The sequence below is a fragment of the Phyllobates terribilis genome, unplaced genomic scaffold (genome assembly GCF_046119375.1).
Source record: "Phyllobates terribilis strain yellow unplaced genomic scaffold, ASM4611937v1 Scaffold_1__5_contigs__length_1240528914, whole genome shotgun sequence".
In the NCBI taxonomy this organism is placed as follows: Eukaryota; Metazoa; Chordata; class Amphibia; order Anura; family Dendrobatidae; genus Phyllobates; species Phyllobates terribilis.
Window position 1 is genome coordinate 318,648,154 of NW_027362761.1, and position 16,430 is coordinate 318,664,583.

Consider the following 16,430-nt stretch of genomic DNA (forward strand, 5'->3'; position numbering starts at 1 on the left):
CACCATGACACACAGCTCTGCACTGGAGGATGACCATGGCACACAGCTCTGCACTGTAGGGTGATCATGACACACAGCTCTGCACTGGAGGGTGACAATGACACACAGCTCAGCACTGGAGGGTGGTAATGACACACAGCTCAGCACTGGAGGGTGGTAATGACACACAGCTCAGCACTGGAGGGTGGTAATGACACACAGCTCAGCACTGGAGGGTGGTAATGACACACAGCTCAGCACTGGAGGGTGGTAATGACACACAGCTCAGCACTGGAGGGTGGTAATGACACACAGCTCAGCACTGGAGGGTGGTAATGACACACAGCTCAGCACTGGAGGGTGGTAATGACACACAGCTCTGCACTGGAGGGTGATCATGAAACACAGCTCTGCACTGGAGGGTGATCATGACACACAGCTCTGCACTGGAGGGTGACCATGACACACAGCTCTGCACTGGAGGGAGGTAGTGACACAGTGTCCTGCACTGGAGGGTGACCATGGCACACAGCTCTGTACTGGAGGGTGATCATGAAACACAGCTCTGCACTGGAGGGTGATCATGACACACAGTTCTGCACTGGAGGGTGACCATGACACACAGCTCTGCACTGGAGGGAGGTAGTGACACAGTGTCCTGCACTGGAGGGTGACCATGGCACACAGCTCTGCACTGGAGGGTGACCATGGCACACAGCTCTGCACTGGAGGGAGGTAATGACACACAGCTCTGTACTGGAGGGAGGTAATGACACACTGTCCTGCACTGGAGGGAGGTAATGACACACTGTCCTGCACTGGAGGGTGGTAATGACACACAGCTCTGCACTGGAGGGTGATCATGACACACAGCTCTGCACTGGAGGGTGACCATGACACACAGCTCTGCACTGGAGGGAGGTAGTGACACAGTGTCCTGCACTGGAGGGTGACCATGGCACACAGCTCTGTACTGGAGGGTGATCATGAAACACAGCTCTGCACTGGAGGGTGATCATGACACACAGTTCTGCACTGGAGGGTGACCATGACACACAGCTCTGCACTGGAGGGAGGTAGTGACACAGTGTCCTGCACTGGAGGGTGACCATGGCACACAGCTCTGCACTGGAGGGTGACCATGGCACACAGCTCTGCACTGGAGGGAGGTAATGACACACAGCTCTGTACTGGAGGGAGGTAATGACACACTGTCCTGCACTGGAGGGAGGTAATGACACACTGTCCTGCACTGGAGGGTGGTAATGACACACAGCTCTGCACTGGAGGGTGGTAATGACACACAGCTCTGCACTGGAGGGTGACCATGACACACAGCTCTGCACTGGAGGGTGACCATGACACACAGCTCTGCACTGGAGGGTGAACATGACACACAGCTCTGCACTAAAGGGTGACAATGACACACAGCTCTGCACTGGAGGGTGACAATGACACACAGCTCTGCACTGGAGGGTGGCAATGACACACAGCTCTGCACTGGAGGGTGGCAATGACACACAGCTCTGCACTGGAGGGAGGTAATGACACACAGCTCTGCACTGGAGGGCGGTAATGACACACAGTTCTACACTGGAGGGTGACCATGACACACAGCTCAGCACTGGAGGGTGACCATGACACACAGCTCAGCACTGGAGGGTGACCATGACACACAGCTCTGCACTGGAGGGTGACCATGACACACAGCTCTGCACTGGAGGGTGACAATGACACACAGCTCTGCACTGGAGGGTGACAATGACACACAGCTCTGCACTAGAGGGTGACCATAATAGACAGCTCTGCACTGGAGGGAGGTAATGACACACAGCTCTGCACTGGAGGGTGACAATGACACACAGCTCTGCACTGGAGGGCAGTAATGACACACAGCTCTGCACTGGAGGGTGGTAATGACACACAGCTCTGCACTGGAGGGTGACCATAATACACAGCTCTGCACTGGAGGGAGGTAATGACAACACAGCTCTGCACTGGAGGGCGGTAATGACACACAGCTCTGCACTGGAGGGTGGTAATGACACACAGCTCTGCACTGGAGGATGGTAATGACACACAGCTCTGCACTGGAGGGAGGTAATGACACACAGCTCTGCACTGGAGGGTGACAATGACACACAGCTCTGCACTGGAGGGCAGTAATGACACACAGCTCTGCACTGGAGGGTGGTAATGACACACAGCTCTGCACTGGAGGGTGACCATAATACACAGCTCTGCACTGGAGGGAGGTAATGACAACACAGCTCTGCACTGGAGGGCGGTAATGACAACACAGCTCTGCACTGGAGGGTGGTAATGACACACAGCTCTGCACTGGAGGGAGCTAATGACACACAGCTCAGCACTGGAGGGTGGTAATGACAACACAGCTCAGCACTGGAGGGAGGTAATGACACACAGCTCTGCACTGGAGGGTGGTAATGACACACAGCTCTGCACTGGAGGGAGGTAATGACAACACAGCTCTGCACTGGAGGGTGGTAATGACACACAGCTCTGCACTGGAGGGAGCTAATGACACACAGCTCTGCACTGGAGGGAGCTAATGACACACAGCTCTGCACTGGAGGGTGGTAATGACAACACAGCTCTGCACTGGAGGGAGGTAATGACAACACAGCTCTGCACTGGAGGGTGGTAATGACACACAGCTCTGCACTTCTCCTGCCATTGGCAATTAGGAGGTGACATGTCAGTGACTGCACAGTGCCTGACAAGTGACACAGGCGGCGGTCTCACAGTTATTCTGCCAGCATTCAGCATTATCCGGTGACAGAACACATCACTACTCCGCAGATACCTGCTAAGCCCCGACTACACGTGAGCGGCAGGAGGCCACTTCTCCTAGCCCGGCACCGCCACAAGGCCGCCATGTGTGCGAGGACCCCGAGGACTGTCCCATTCGCGCCTGTTCAGTAAAAACTAAAACTGCGTAGACACTCGGAGGTTTCCTTCCAAATATTAATATTAGTTTTATCAGAAGTAATCACAATGTGTATGAGGTGTATTATTAACTGTAGTCATACGTAATGTTATCTACTTAACCACGCCCCTCCTCGGTCATGTGACCCAAGGCGCCTGTTGTCACGTGAGTATACAGGTGTATTTATACCCGCCGCGAGTCCTGTGTAGTTGTACAGCACAGATAGGTTTTCTGTGTGCACAATCCATGTTGCGGGGCAGCTGCTGCACTTAACCCGCACAGGGCTCGTCCTCAGCTCATGGAGGATGCCTGTGTTACATGGTCGTACATGCAGGACACTTTCCACAAAACAAGTCGTGGTTTCCTCTTGTCTGGCGCTGCGTTCTGCTTATTATTGTGTACCAGGGTGTGCTGTACTGAATGGTGATTAGTCTGCGAGGTTCATGTGGCCGAAACCGTGTGCAAATTGGTTACTGTGATGGGTCCTGTGTCTTTTGCAGAACTACGCGGCCAAAAATAACAAGTAATCAATTTTTCCACATTACTGCTGGGTGCTGTGACGCTCAGGCCGGGCCACGCCATAGGCGACCGCTGCTTGTGAGCCAGTGCTGTGACAGTCAGGCCGGGCCATGCCATAGGCGACCGCTGCTTGTGAGCCGGGTGCTGTGACAGTCAGGCCGGGCCACGCCATAGGCGACCGCTGCTTGTGAGCCGGGTGCTGTGACAGTCAGGCCGGGCCACGCCATAGGCGACCGCTGCTTGTGAGCCAGTGCTGTGACAGTCAGGCCGGGCCACGCTATGGGCGACCGCTGCTTGTGAGTCGGTGCTGTGACCGTCAGGCCGGGCCACGCTATGGGCGCTCACTGACCGCTGCTTGTGTGCCAGTGCTGTGATCGTCAGGCCGGGCCACGCTATGGGCGCTCACTGACCGCTGCTTGTGTGCCAGTGCTGAGACAGTCAGGCTGGGCCACGCCATAGGCGACCGCTGCTTGTGAGTCGGTGCTGTGACAGTCAGGCCGGGCCACGCTATGGGCGCTCGCTGACCACTCCTTGTGAGCCAGTGCTGTGACAGTCAGGCCGGGCCACGCTATGGGCGCTCGCTGACCGCTGCTTGTGAGCCAATGCTGTGACCGTCAGGCCGGGCCACGCTATGGGCGCTCGCTGACCGCTGCTTGTGTGCCAGTGCTGTGACAGTCAGGCCGGGCCACGCCATAGGCGCTCACTGACCGCTGCTTGTGTGCCAGTGCTGTGACCGTCAGGCCGGGCCACGCTATGGGCGCTCGCTGACCGCTGCTTGTGTGCCAGTGCTGTGATAGTCAGGCCGGGCCACGCTATGGGCGCTCGCTGACCGCTGCTTGTGTGCCAGTGCTGTGACAGTCAGGCCGGGCCACGCTATGGGCGCTCGCTGACCGCTGCTTGTGTGCCAGTGCTGTGACAGTCAGGCCGGGCCACGCTATGGGCGCTCGCTGACCGCTGCTTGTGTGCCAGTGCTGTGACAGTCAGGCCGGGCCACGCTATGGGCGCTCGCTGACCGCTGCTTGTGTGCCAGTGCTGTGACAGTCAGGCCGGGCCACGCTATGGGCGCTCGCTGACCGCTGCTTGTGTGCCAGTGCTGTGACAGTCAGGCCGGGCCACGCTATGGGCGCTCGCTGACCGCTGCTTGTGTGCCAGTGCTGTGACGGTCAGGCCGGGCCACGCTATGGGTGCTCGCTGACCGCTGCTTGTGAGCCAGTGCTGTGACAGTCAGGCCGGGCCACGCCATAGGCGCTCGCTGACCGCTGCTTGTGAGCCAGTGCTGTGACAGTCAGGCCGGGCCACGCCATAGGCGCTCGCTGACCGCTGCTTGTGTGCCAGTGCTGTGACCGTCAGGCCGGGCCACACTATGGGCGCTCGCTGACCGCTGCTTGTGAGTCGGTGCTGTGACTGTCAGGCCGGGCCACGCTATGGGCGCTCGCTGACCGCTGCTTGTGAGCCAATGCTGTGACCGTCAGGCCGGGCCACGCTATGGGCGCTCGCTGACCGCTGCTTGTGTGCCAGTGCTGTGACCGTCAGGCCGGGCCACGCTATGGGCGCTTGCTGACCGCTGCTTGTGTGCCAGTGCTGTGACCGTCAGGCCGGGCCACGCAATGGGCGCTCGCTGACCGCTGCTTGTGTGCCAGTGCTGTGACCGTCAGGCCGGGCCACGCTATGGGCGCTTGCTGACCGCTGCTTGTGTGCCAGTGCTGTGACCGTCAGGCCGGGCCACGCTATGGGCGCTTGCTGACCGCTGCTTGTGTGCCAGTGCTGTGACCATCAGGCCGGGCCACGCAATGGGCGCTCGCTGACCGCTGCTTGTGTGCCAGTGCTGTGACCGTCAGGCCGGGCCACGCTATGGGCGCTTGCTGACCGCTGCTTGTGTGCCAGTGCTGTGACCGTCAGGCCGCGCCACGCTATGGGCGCTCGCTGACCGCTGCTTGTGAGCCGGTGCTGTGACAGTCAGGCCGGGCCACGCTATGGGCGCTCGCTGACCGCTGCTTGTGTGCAAGTGCTGTGACAGTCAGGCCGGGCCACGCTATGGGGGCTCGCTGACCGCTGCTTGTGTGCCAGTGCTGTGACCGTCAGGCCGGGCCACACTATGGGGGCTCGCTGACCGCTGCTTGTGTGCCAGTGCTGTGACCGTCAGGCCGGGCCACACTATGGGGGCTCGCTGACCGCTGCTTGTGTGCCAGTGCTGTGACAGTCAGGCCGGGCCACGCTATGGGCGCTCGCTGACCGCTGCTTGTGAGCCGGTGCTGTGACATTCAGGCCGGGCCACGCTATGGGCGCTCGCTGACCGCTGCTTGTGTGCCAGTGCTGTGACAGTCAGGCCGGGCCACGCTATGGGTGCTCGCTGACCGCTGCTTGTGTGCCAGTGCTGTGACCGTCAGGCCGGGCCACGCCATAGGCGCTCACTGACCGCTGCTTGTGTGCCTTTGCTGTGACCGTCAGGCCGGGCCACGCTATGGGCGCTCGCTGACCGCTGCTTGTGAACCAGTGCTATGACAGTCAGGCCGGGCCACGCTATGGGTGCTCGCTGACCGCTGCTTGTGAGCCAGTGCTATGACAGTCAGGCCGGGCCACGCTATGGGTGCTCGCTGACCGCTGCTTGTGAGCCAGTGCTGTGACAGTCAGGCCGGGCCACGCCATAGGCGCTCACTGACCGCTGCTTGTGAGCCGATGCTGTGACGGTCAGGCCGGGCCACGCTATGGGCGCTCGCTGACCGCTGCTTGTGTGCCAGTGCTGTGACAGTCAGGCCGGGCCACGCTATGGGCGCTCGCTGACCGCTGCTTGTGAGCCTGTGCTGTGACAGTCAGGCCGGGCCACGCTATGGGCGCTCGCTGACCGCTGCTTGTGAGCCTGTGCTGTGACAGTCAGGCCGGGCCACGCTATGAGCGCTCGCTGACCGCTGCTTGTGAGCCGGTGCTGTGACAGTCAGGCTGGGCCACGCTATGGGCGCTCGCTGACCGCTGCTTGTGAGTCGGTGCTGTGACAGTCAGGCTGGGCCACGCTATGGGCGCTCGCTGACCGCTGCTTGTGAGTCGGTGCTGTGACAGTCAGGCCGGGCCACGCTATGGGTGCTCGCTGACCGCTGCTTGTGAGCCTGTGCTGTGACAGTCAGGCCGGGCCACGCTATGAGCGCTCGCTGACCGCTGCTTGTGAGCCGATGCTGTGACGGTCAGGCCGGGGCCACGCCATAGGTGTCCGCTGACTGCTGTGTCGGTCAGGCTGGGCCACGCTATTATTATAGCACCATTTATTCCATGGCGCTTTACATGTGAAAAAGGGGGTATACATAACGAAAACTATTAAAATAAAATAATCTTGAACAAAACGTGACAGCGACTGGTACAGGAGGAGTGAGGACCCTGCCCACTAGGGCTCACAGTCTACAAGGGATGGGTGAGGATACAGTAGGTGAGGGTAGGGCTTGTCGTACAGTGGTATGGTGGAGCGGTCGGAAGAGGTGGGTCTTCAGGTTCCTTTTGAAGGTTTCCACGGTAGGAGAGAGGCTGATGTGTTGGGGTAGAGTATTCCAGAGTAGGGGGGGAAGCACGGGAGAAATGTATGCGATTGTGGGAAGAGGGGAGTAGAGAAGGAGATCTTGTGAGGATCGGAGGTTGCGTTCGGGTATGTCCCAGAAGACTAGGTCAGTGATATATGGAGGAGATAGGTTGCGAATGGCTTTGTATGCCATGGTTGGGGTTTTGAACTGGGTAATAGGGAGCCAGTGAAGACATTGACAGAGAGGAGAGGCCGGGGGAATAGTGAGGGGACAGGTGGATTAGTCGGGCAGCGGAGTTTAGGATAGATTGGAGGGGTGTGAGAGTGTTGGAAGGGAGGCCACAGCAGGAGGTTGCAGTAGTCGAGGCGGGAGATGATGAGGGCATGCACTAGTGTTTTTGCAGATTCGTGGTTGAGGAATGTGCGGATCCGTTAGTTATTTTTAAGTTGGATTCGGCAGGAAGTGGAAAGGGCTTGGATATGTTGTTTGAAGGAGAGGTCATAGTCCAGGGTTACCCCAAGGCAGCGAGCTTGCGGGACTGGGGAGAGTGGACAGCCATTGACGTTGATAAATAGGTCAGTTGGGGGGGTTGCGTGAGATGGCGGAAAGATGATGAATTCTGTTTTGTCCATGTTAAGTTTTAGAAATCTAGCAGAGAAGAAGGACGGAATAGCGGACAGACATAGTGGGATTTTGGTTAGTAAGGAGGTGATGTCTGGTCCAGAGAGGTAGATCTGTGTGTCATCAGTATAGAGGTGATGGAGAAGAGCAGGGGTCCTAGAACTGAACCTTGGGGAACAGATAGGGGGCGAGATGAGGAGGTGTGTGAGTGGGAGACACTGAATGTCCGGTCTGTAAAGTATGAGGAGATCCAGGATAGGGCCAAGTCTGTGATGCCGAGAGATGAGTCTGTAGTAAGAGGGAATGGTCCACTGTGTCGAAGGCAGATGACAAGTCCAGGAGGAGAGGGAGAGAGTAGTGTCGCTTGGATTTGGCAGTTAGCAGGTAGTGTCAAGGTAAAATATATATTATATTGGTGACTTTAGTCAGTGCAGTTTCAGTAGAATGGTGCGGTTGGAAACCAGATTGTAGGCGGTCAAAGAGGGAGCAGGAGGAGAAGTGGGAAAACAGTACATAATGGACGTGTTGTTCCAGTAGTTTTGGTGCATAGGGGAGAAGTAATATGGGGCGATAGGTAGTCAGAGAGGAAGGGTCAATGGAGGGCTTTTTGAGGATGGTGTGATTGAGGCTTGTTTAAAGCATGAGGGGGAAGACGCCAGTTGTTAGTGACAGCTTGAAAAGGTGGGTTAGGGTTGGGATGAGGTAGGACGGGATTGGGTCAAGTTTACAGGTGGTGAAGTGTGATTTGGAAAATAAAGAGGAAAGTTGATCTTCTGTAATGGTGGAGAAGGTGGTTTTGGAGGAGGAGGGTTGAGTAGATATGAGGAGGGGCTGTGGGGACTTTAGGCAAACGCTTTGTCTGATGGTGTCAATCTTCTGCTTGAAGAATGAGGCAAAGTCTTCGGCTGAAATAAGAGGAGAGGGAGGAGGCACTGGGGGACGCAGGGGAGAATTGAAGGTGTTGAATAGCTGTTTGGGGTTGTGAGACAGGGAGGATATGAGAGATGAGAAGTAGGTTTGCTTTGCTGCAGTGAGTGTGGATTTGAAGGTAGTGAGGGCTTGTTTGAATGCGGTGAAGTGCTCATTGGTGTGGGACCTTTTCCATCTACGCTCAGCGACCCTGGAGGTCCGTTGCAGTTCTTAGGCTGGTGTGCCAGGGTTGCCGGTTGATTGCGCGAGCTTTGGTATGTGTGAGGGGGCGACCGAATTGAAAGCTGCAGCTGTTGTGGTGTTGTATAAAGTGGCAGCAATGTCTGCATCATGTAAGGAACTAATGTCTATAAGAGGGAGAAGGGATTCAGAGAGTGAGTGTAGGTCAAGGTGTTTAAGATTTCTGCGAGGGTGTTCAAGTTGGTGGAGTGGGGATTGAGGACTTGGAGAGGAGAGGGTAGAGAATGTAAGTAGGTTGTGATCAGAAAGAGGGAGGGGTGAGTTAGGTTAGGCAGGTGAAGATGAGGTCCAGAGTGTGGCCATCTTTGTGGGTGGTTGCAGAAGACCACTAAGTGAAGGACAGAAGCTTAGAGGCAGCTGAGAGGGAAGTGTCAATGGGGATGTTGAAATCGCCCATGATGATAATGGGGATGTCAGTGGAAAGGAAATGAAGTAGCCAGGTGGTGAAGTGGTCAAAGAAGGTGGTGGCTTGCCCTGGGGGACGGTAAATGACAGCCAGTTGGAGGGGGGAGTCGATGCGCACACAGTGCACCTCCAAAAGAGGGGAGAGTAACAAATTGCAGCAGTGGGATTTGGGTGAAGGAGCAGTTATCTGATAGGAGGAAACCTACTCCTCCACCATGCTTGCCATTGGAGCGGGGAGTGTGGGAAAGGTGGAATCCATCATACGAAAGTGCAGCAGGAGAGGCCGTGTCAGAAGGGGTGAGCCAGGTTTCAGTGATGCCGAGGAAGGAGAGCTTGGTAGTGATGAAGAGATTGTGAATGTAGGAAAGTTTGTTGCAGACGGAGCGAGCGTTCCATAGAGCTTCTGTTAGAGGGACTTCGGAAGTTGGGGCTTCGCAGATGTGCATAAGGTTTGTGATAGATCGTGGTTAGGAGGTGGAAATGACTGTGGGGATGTGAGGAGGACCAGGATTTGGGGAGATATCGCCAGCAGTGAGGAGGAGCAGAGAAAGTGTTAGTAGGTGGGAGCAGGAGAGAGCATGAGGTGGCTGTCGGTGCTTTGAGACACAGGATAGAATGTTGAGGAATAGTTCTGAGGAGGAGGTGAGATGAATGGGAAGGATGGAGGGAGAGATGAAGAGTTCATTGCTAGGTGTAGGGATTAGGGGTAGTTGTAAAAAGTGAAGGATTAAGGGGGTGAGAGTAAAAACAAACACAAACATTGTTTACTGTGACTTGATATCCAGTTACCTTCAGTTCCAATTCAGGTATAATTCATATTTCTCACACTTAAGCCACGGACACACTTAAGGTGATGGACACAGACAAAAGTCTAACAGACTCCTAGTTCACAATATATTTGCTACAGAATGCATTCAGCTGTGAACCAGAGGGGAGTGGTCTGTGCTCATCTTGTCCAGCTGATTAAGGCTGAGCCACATGCTGGATATTCAAAGGCCAAGTAAACGGTCATAAATAAGAGTGGGGGGTAGTAGTTAGTTTAAAAATGTACCATTAGTATATAGGAGCAGGGAGGTAGAGAGAAATCAGCATGGAAATCGGGATTGGAAAGCTGGGTGAGCGCTAGAAGCGCTCGCTGACCGCTGCGTGTTAGTGGCCTTCCAGCTTTACTATGAGCTTTTACATCTAAAGCTACATTCACACGTAGCTAGTATAGCTACGTGTTTTTCTGCATTTTTTGCTGCAGATTTTTATGCAAATTTTCAGCTCTGTCTTGCAGTACCAGCAAAGTCTCTGTTCACACATGTTTTTGGGGGTTTTATTTATTTTGTTTGTTTTTTTTTCTGCATATTTTGTGCTTTGTTTGGGTTTTTGGAAAATAGAGCATGTCACTTCTTTCAGGGTTTTTGCAACATTTTTGATAACAAAATAGAATGGGATTCTTTTTTTTTTTTTTTTACAGAACTTTATGTACATGCATAAATAGAGACAGAAGGACCGTGTAAAAAACGCATTAAAAAAAACTCGGGAAAACCTGCATTTTTGTCAGCAGATTTAGCTGCTGAAAAAAACACAACGTGTGTGAGCATAGCCTAAGTCGGGTGAATGTTGTAGGTGTTGGGGCCAGTCCACATCACGACTGGACCACGTGTGTGTGTGTGTGTGTGTCTGTGTGTCTACCTCAGGGTGAGGGGATTCGCCCGAGCCTCAAAGGGAGCCCCATTCAGTATAACAAAGCAGATGGAGTCACTGTGCTTCTGTTGTGGTGGTGTCCCATCTGTTCAGGAGGACCGAAAAGTGTAGTTTACCATGCTATTGACTACCTAAACAAGATAAACCCCACCAGAAGGGAATGCTGCTTCATTACACTAAGTGGCTTCTGGGAGGCATATCTGAATTTTGTTTTCTTTGGTGGTGTTCAGACAGAACCCTTGAGGGCAGTGGCATAACTAGAGACCAGTGGGCCTCAGTGAACAACTGATCAGATGTATGGGCCTTTATAGAGTTCTAGATTGTATAAAGACATGTGTGCACCCTCCTGTCCCCTTCCTGGTATAATAGCCCCTTCCTAGTATAATGTTCGTTCTGCTGCTCTTTTCCAACATGTTGCATGCATGAAAAAACATGTTTTTCATCAGTGTGCTACATCCAATGTTTTATTCATTTTTTTTGTCCTTGTGTGTCACTTTTTGATAAGTGTGGCATCAGGTTTTTTTTGTATGCAACAGTAGAAAAAAAAATTTGAAGCTTCTCCCATTAGGATTTGTTCAGACTGATGTATTTTTAGTCACTGTGTCATCTGTGTGCTCAATGGATAGCACACTGAACCGATGATAACCCCTGTGCACACCTATGATTTGTAATATGGAGCATCGCAGCATGCACTAGATTGGTCCGATGTACGGAAAGTATGAGAAAGGGAAGACAATGCTTACAACCTGACACACCCCACTATGGTTGTCATCAGCGTCGGACTGGAGTACCTTGGGCCTACTACGTAGCTACATAGAAATAAATACAAGAACACCAATTGTGTGGTAACACGCTAATATCAGGGTATAATATAAGATAGTACACTTATTGTTATAGAAAGAGCTGGTGTCCACATTTTGGTGCAAACTCGATGAGAAATGTCCCCTGATGTGTAATAACCACTAAACGAATGTTTTATAGCACCAGCGCAGTGGATGGGATTTTATGACATCTCATTCGTACGCTGAGAAAATCAAGCGCGTGAATTAACCGTTGCTGCGGATTTCACATGAACAATGTGTCAATATACGCTATGGATATTCACCACCGACTTCATCCTTTGCAATACAAAAGGATCAAGTCAGGCTACTTTCCCATGGAGTGAAGCCGCGGCGGCCCCGACATTGCAGTAGAGCTGCAGCACTTTCGCCCTCATTATGCTAGTGAGCGGTGCCATTTTTTTTTTCTCCTGCGGACATTCCTCATTGATGTTAGTCTATGGGGAAAGTCCACATGCGGACCCGCAAGAGAATTTGACATGCTGCGGGTCTGAAAGATGCGCCACATGTCAGTGTCTGCGGGTGATCTGCAGCCTCAGATGTATGCATAGTGGACATGGGATTTCTAGAGATCCCATCCACTATGCTGTAACATCTGACCGCTGTGGTTTTGACGCTGCATAAACACGCATCGTCAAAACTGCAGAGAATGGGGGGCGTGGCCTGGCCGGGCATGTGAGCAGACATGAGGCAGAGGAGCTCCTGTAACCCTGTCTTATAATCCTTTTTGCTCGAGGGAAATAATACGTCTAAAAGAACTTACCCGGTGGCCTGAGGCCTCAGGAGTGTGGGGGAGCAACCTGTAGTGCAGCACAGAATTACCCGGCGAGACAGCAAGCTGAGGCAGGCGGCCGGCACAACGCAGCACGAGGGCCAAAATGGCGCCGCGGCCGAGACTCCAAGGCAGCGGGAGAAGCGCATGGAGGTAGCGGACCGGCTCTCCAAGTATGCACATGATGGAGGAGCTGAGGAGCCTGCACCCGTCTGGACTGTGCAGACATCAAAAAGCACGGTAACAGAGGGGGAGGTGGAGAAGGCAGCAAAAGAGTTACAGGGGAAAACTACCCCCAGCAGGGAGGCTAAGGTTACCAGTGGTGCTGACTCAGTGGCAGAGGATGGTGAGCCTACTTTAAGATGTGCTGCTGGCCATCTCACATAGTAAAGCAGATCTCACTCAACATATAGGGTCTGTGAAAGTGGACATATCTCATATACGCCATTACATGCAGAAAATGAGGGAGCGCCTCACTGCAACAGAGGGCAGAGTGGGGGATTTGGAAGATACTGTGACTTCTATGACTAAAACACTTAAAGCAGCTACTGACTCTATTAACTATTTAATCAACAAAACGGATGATCTTGAGAATCGTCTGAGAAGAAATAACGTGCGTATTGTGGGCGTGCCTGAGAAAGCAGAGGGCAGAGAAGCAGTGGATTTCTTTGACATGGCTGCTGCAGTCCTTTGGAAAAGATAAGTTCTCTAAAATGTCCCTCATTGAGAGGGCACATAGGGTCCCCACTAGACCTCCACCTCCTGGGGCCCTGCCACGTACAGTCTTAATTAAAATGCTGCATTTTCGTGACAGAGATAAACTCCTACAACTGGCGCTGTCGACTAATGATTTACGTATAGAGGGGGCGAGAGTATCCTTCTATCCGGATTTCTCTGTTGAGGTTCAAAGGAGACGTGCCCAGTTTCAAGATGTCAAGCGCAGACTGAGAGCACTTCAAGTACCTTATTCAATGTTATATCCAGCACGGCTGCGGGTCACAGCACTGGGTGAAACTCATTTCTTTGATTCTCCGAAGGAGGCTGCAAAGTGGCTGGATTTAAAAGAGAGACAGATCCGGGCGGGCTGACGCCATTTTTGAGAAGAATCTTGGCGGAGTATAATAATTCGGGGATTTTGAAGCCTAGTGGATAATGCTCCGCTGTTGCCTAATGAATCTCTGTTTATACATGTTATGATTGTTATGTTACAGTTATTGCATTCTATTTAAAACCTGGCTTTCACATATACCTCGGGCAAGCCAATATACTTATATGGTTGTTGAGGTGCTGGTTTCACCTACAATGTATAAACAGGGAAAAGACGCTCTGCCGTTTGAGTGTTCTGGGAATGTTGTGTGGGGGGAAAAATGGGGGAGTCTGTGATGCAACTTATGTCACGGCGCCTCGTGTGCTTATGGCGTGTTAGGTTGCATGAGGCTAAATATCAGGCTCTTCATGTTACGGCTGTTGGTATTCATTTGATTAAGGGGGGGGAATGTTAAATGAGGGAGTGATGGGGGGTAAAAGAACAAAATCTACTTTGATTAATACAGACTGTGTATTAGTACAATGTTGATGGTCAGACGCACGAGTGGGTACAGAGGGGGGCATGTGACAGTTCATTTTCAATCGTTAAAATATGGTTAAGCAGGTTAATGTAGTATCCTGGAATATTAGAGGTATGGGAGATCACAACAAAAGATTTGCGGCGCTTAAATATCTTAAGGAATATCGGGATTCGATAATCTGTCTGCAGGAGATGCATTGCAATACGGAGGCCGCTGCTGCACTGAGCAAGCTTTGGTGGGGGCCGGCCTATCATTCTACACATAGTACTTATTCTAGGGGGGTTAGTATATTGATTCATCCGTACTTACCCTTTGAATGTGAAAGAAGTATTTGTGACAGGGAGGGAAGGTATGTATGTCTAGTGTGCAGAGTGGCTGGGCTTAGAATTTGTCTAATTGCTCCATATGTTCCTCCACCTTTCTCTATACAAACTTTGCGCCAGCTATTCCCGTGGATAATGGAATTTTCTACCATACCCCTGTTAGTCATCGGTGATTTTAATATGTATAGGTGTATGTTGATAAGTATAGGGGTAATGTGGGGGGGAGGGGCTGCTCAAGAGACATCGTTGGCAAGGGTCTTGCAGGAAATTAGCTTGGTGGATGTGTGGCGGGCTCGATTCCCAAATGTTAAGCAGTATTCGTGTTACTCTGCATCCTATTCCTCTCTGTCCAGAATTGACCTGGCTCTGGGAAATAGTCATCTAGTCCCTCTAGTTACTAAAGTAGAATACTGCACGAGATTGTTATCTGGTCAGTCACCATTATTGGTTGTTTTGGGGGTCGATCCTGGCACCATAAACAGAAGGGCACTGTGAAGCTTTAACCCCTACTGGCTGGAGGTATTTGGGGAACAAATGGATTTAGCAGGTAAATTGGATCATTTCTTTAAAGACAACATAGGCTCTGCCCCTTTAAATACGGTCTGGGAAGCCATGAAGGCATTTTTAAGGGGGATCCTGATTAAGGAGATTTCCATGATCAAATCCAAAACCAGGGCCCGTCTTCAGGAGCTGCAGAGGGAAGTAGACATATTGGAACAGAGGTATGTTGGGTCCCCAAGCATAGAGAACAGGGAACACTGGACACGGGCACAGGCTACACTAAATGACCATATATTGAAACAAGCAGAATATAAACGGTTCTTTCTTAAACAACAATTTTATGTGGAGGGAGAGAGTGCAGGGCACTTGCTGGCCACTATAGCCAAGGCCCAGACTGGGGCTCCTATGATTGCATCAGGGATACTAAGGGTGTGGTAATTGCTGATTCAAAGGCTATAATGGAAGATTTTTTTTCAGTTTTACAGACAATTATACGCCTCCAAACTGACTAAGCCATGTGCCAACGTAGCGTTTTTACGGCTGCGAAAACACTTGTAAAACAGTCTGCCATGCAAAGCAATGTGAATTCGGATGTGCTGTGCACATGATTCGCTAATTTGCATTGCGTTGCAAAACGCAGCATGACCATTTCTACCGCGATTACGCTGCAAATTCGCGGCCATTGAGGAACATTGAAACGCAGCAAACCCGCAGGTATATGTGGATTTGCTGCGTTTCAATTAAAGTCAATGGCCGCGAATTTGCAGAATAATCAGTGCGTGTGGTACCCGGGATGAAGAGGAGACTACAACTCCTCTTCATCCCGGCTACCACGCGGTGAAAAAAAAGAAATAAATAAGTTAAAAATAAACAAAACCTGTATATTCACCTCTCCGGCGGCCCCCGGTCTGCTCTCGCCCACGTCCTCTCTCCTTGGCGTCCCGCGGTGTACTGTCAGGACCTGCGGTGACGTCATTTAGTCACCTGATGGTCACGCGACCGCTGACGTCGGCGGTCAGGTGATGGTCGCGTGACCATTAGCTGACTAAATGACGTCACCGCTGGTCCTGACAGTACACTGCAGGACGCCGACGAGAGAGAATCGCAGGATCGCCGCCGGGAGCAGACTGGAGGAGACCGGAGAGGTGAGTATACAAGTTTTTTTTTGTTTTTTTTTTAACGTTTTAATTCTTTTTTTTTTTTTTTTTTTTTTACTATGGATGCTGCATTTAAAGCATCAGTTGTTCACACATTATAAATCCATGCCGGTTGCATGGATTTATATTGTGTGACCAACTTGTCAAGCACTTTTCCAAGTGATGCTCAAAATCGCTTGGAAAACTGCTTAAAAAAACGCTTCTCTCTGACAGAAAAAACGCATGTAAATCTGCATGCTTTTTTTTTCTGCCAGAGAGAGGCAAAAACGCTCTGCATCAAATCTGCTACGTGGGCACATAGCCTAAGGCGCAAGGGGACATAGATCTATATCTTCATGATATGCAAATACTATGTCTGACAGATGGCCAGAGAGAGCAACTAGATGCACCAATTACGCTGGAGGAGATGCTGGAAGCTTTAAAGGATTTTC

At 52.0% G+C, this 16,430-nt stretch overlaps 2 protein-coding genes across 2 annotated transcripts in view; one reads left to right on the plus strand and one right to left on the minus strand.

Annotated features, from left to right (window-relative positions):
* TXNRD2 (thioredoxin reductase 2) overlaps positions 1 to 2,969 on the minus strand; it is a 155,170-nt gene extending 152,201 nt beyond the window's left edge. Inside the window, exon 1 of the mRNA XM_073675428.1 lies at positions 2,807 to 2,969. Coding sequence (XP_073531529.1) covers positions 2,807 to 2,879 — 73 coding nt within the window. The 5' untranslated portion in view covers positions 2,880 to 2,969. The remainder of the gene's footprint in view (positions 1 to 2,806) is intronic.
* A 75-nt stretch (positions 2,970 to 3,044) lies between these two features.
* Positions 3,045 to 16,430, plus strand: part of LOC141259451 (catechol O-methyltransferase-like) — a 164,432-nt gene continuing 151,046 nt past the window's right edge. Inside the window, exon 1 of the mRNA XM_073675453.1 lies at positions 3,045 to 3,094. The gene's annotated coding sequence lies outside the window, so the exon portion shown is untranslated. The remainder of the gene's footprint in view (positions 3,095 to 16,430) is intronic.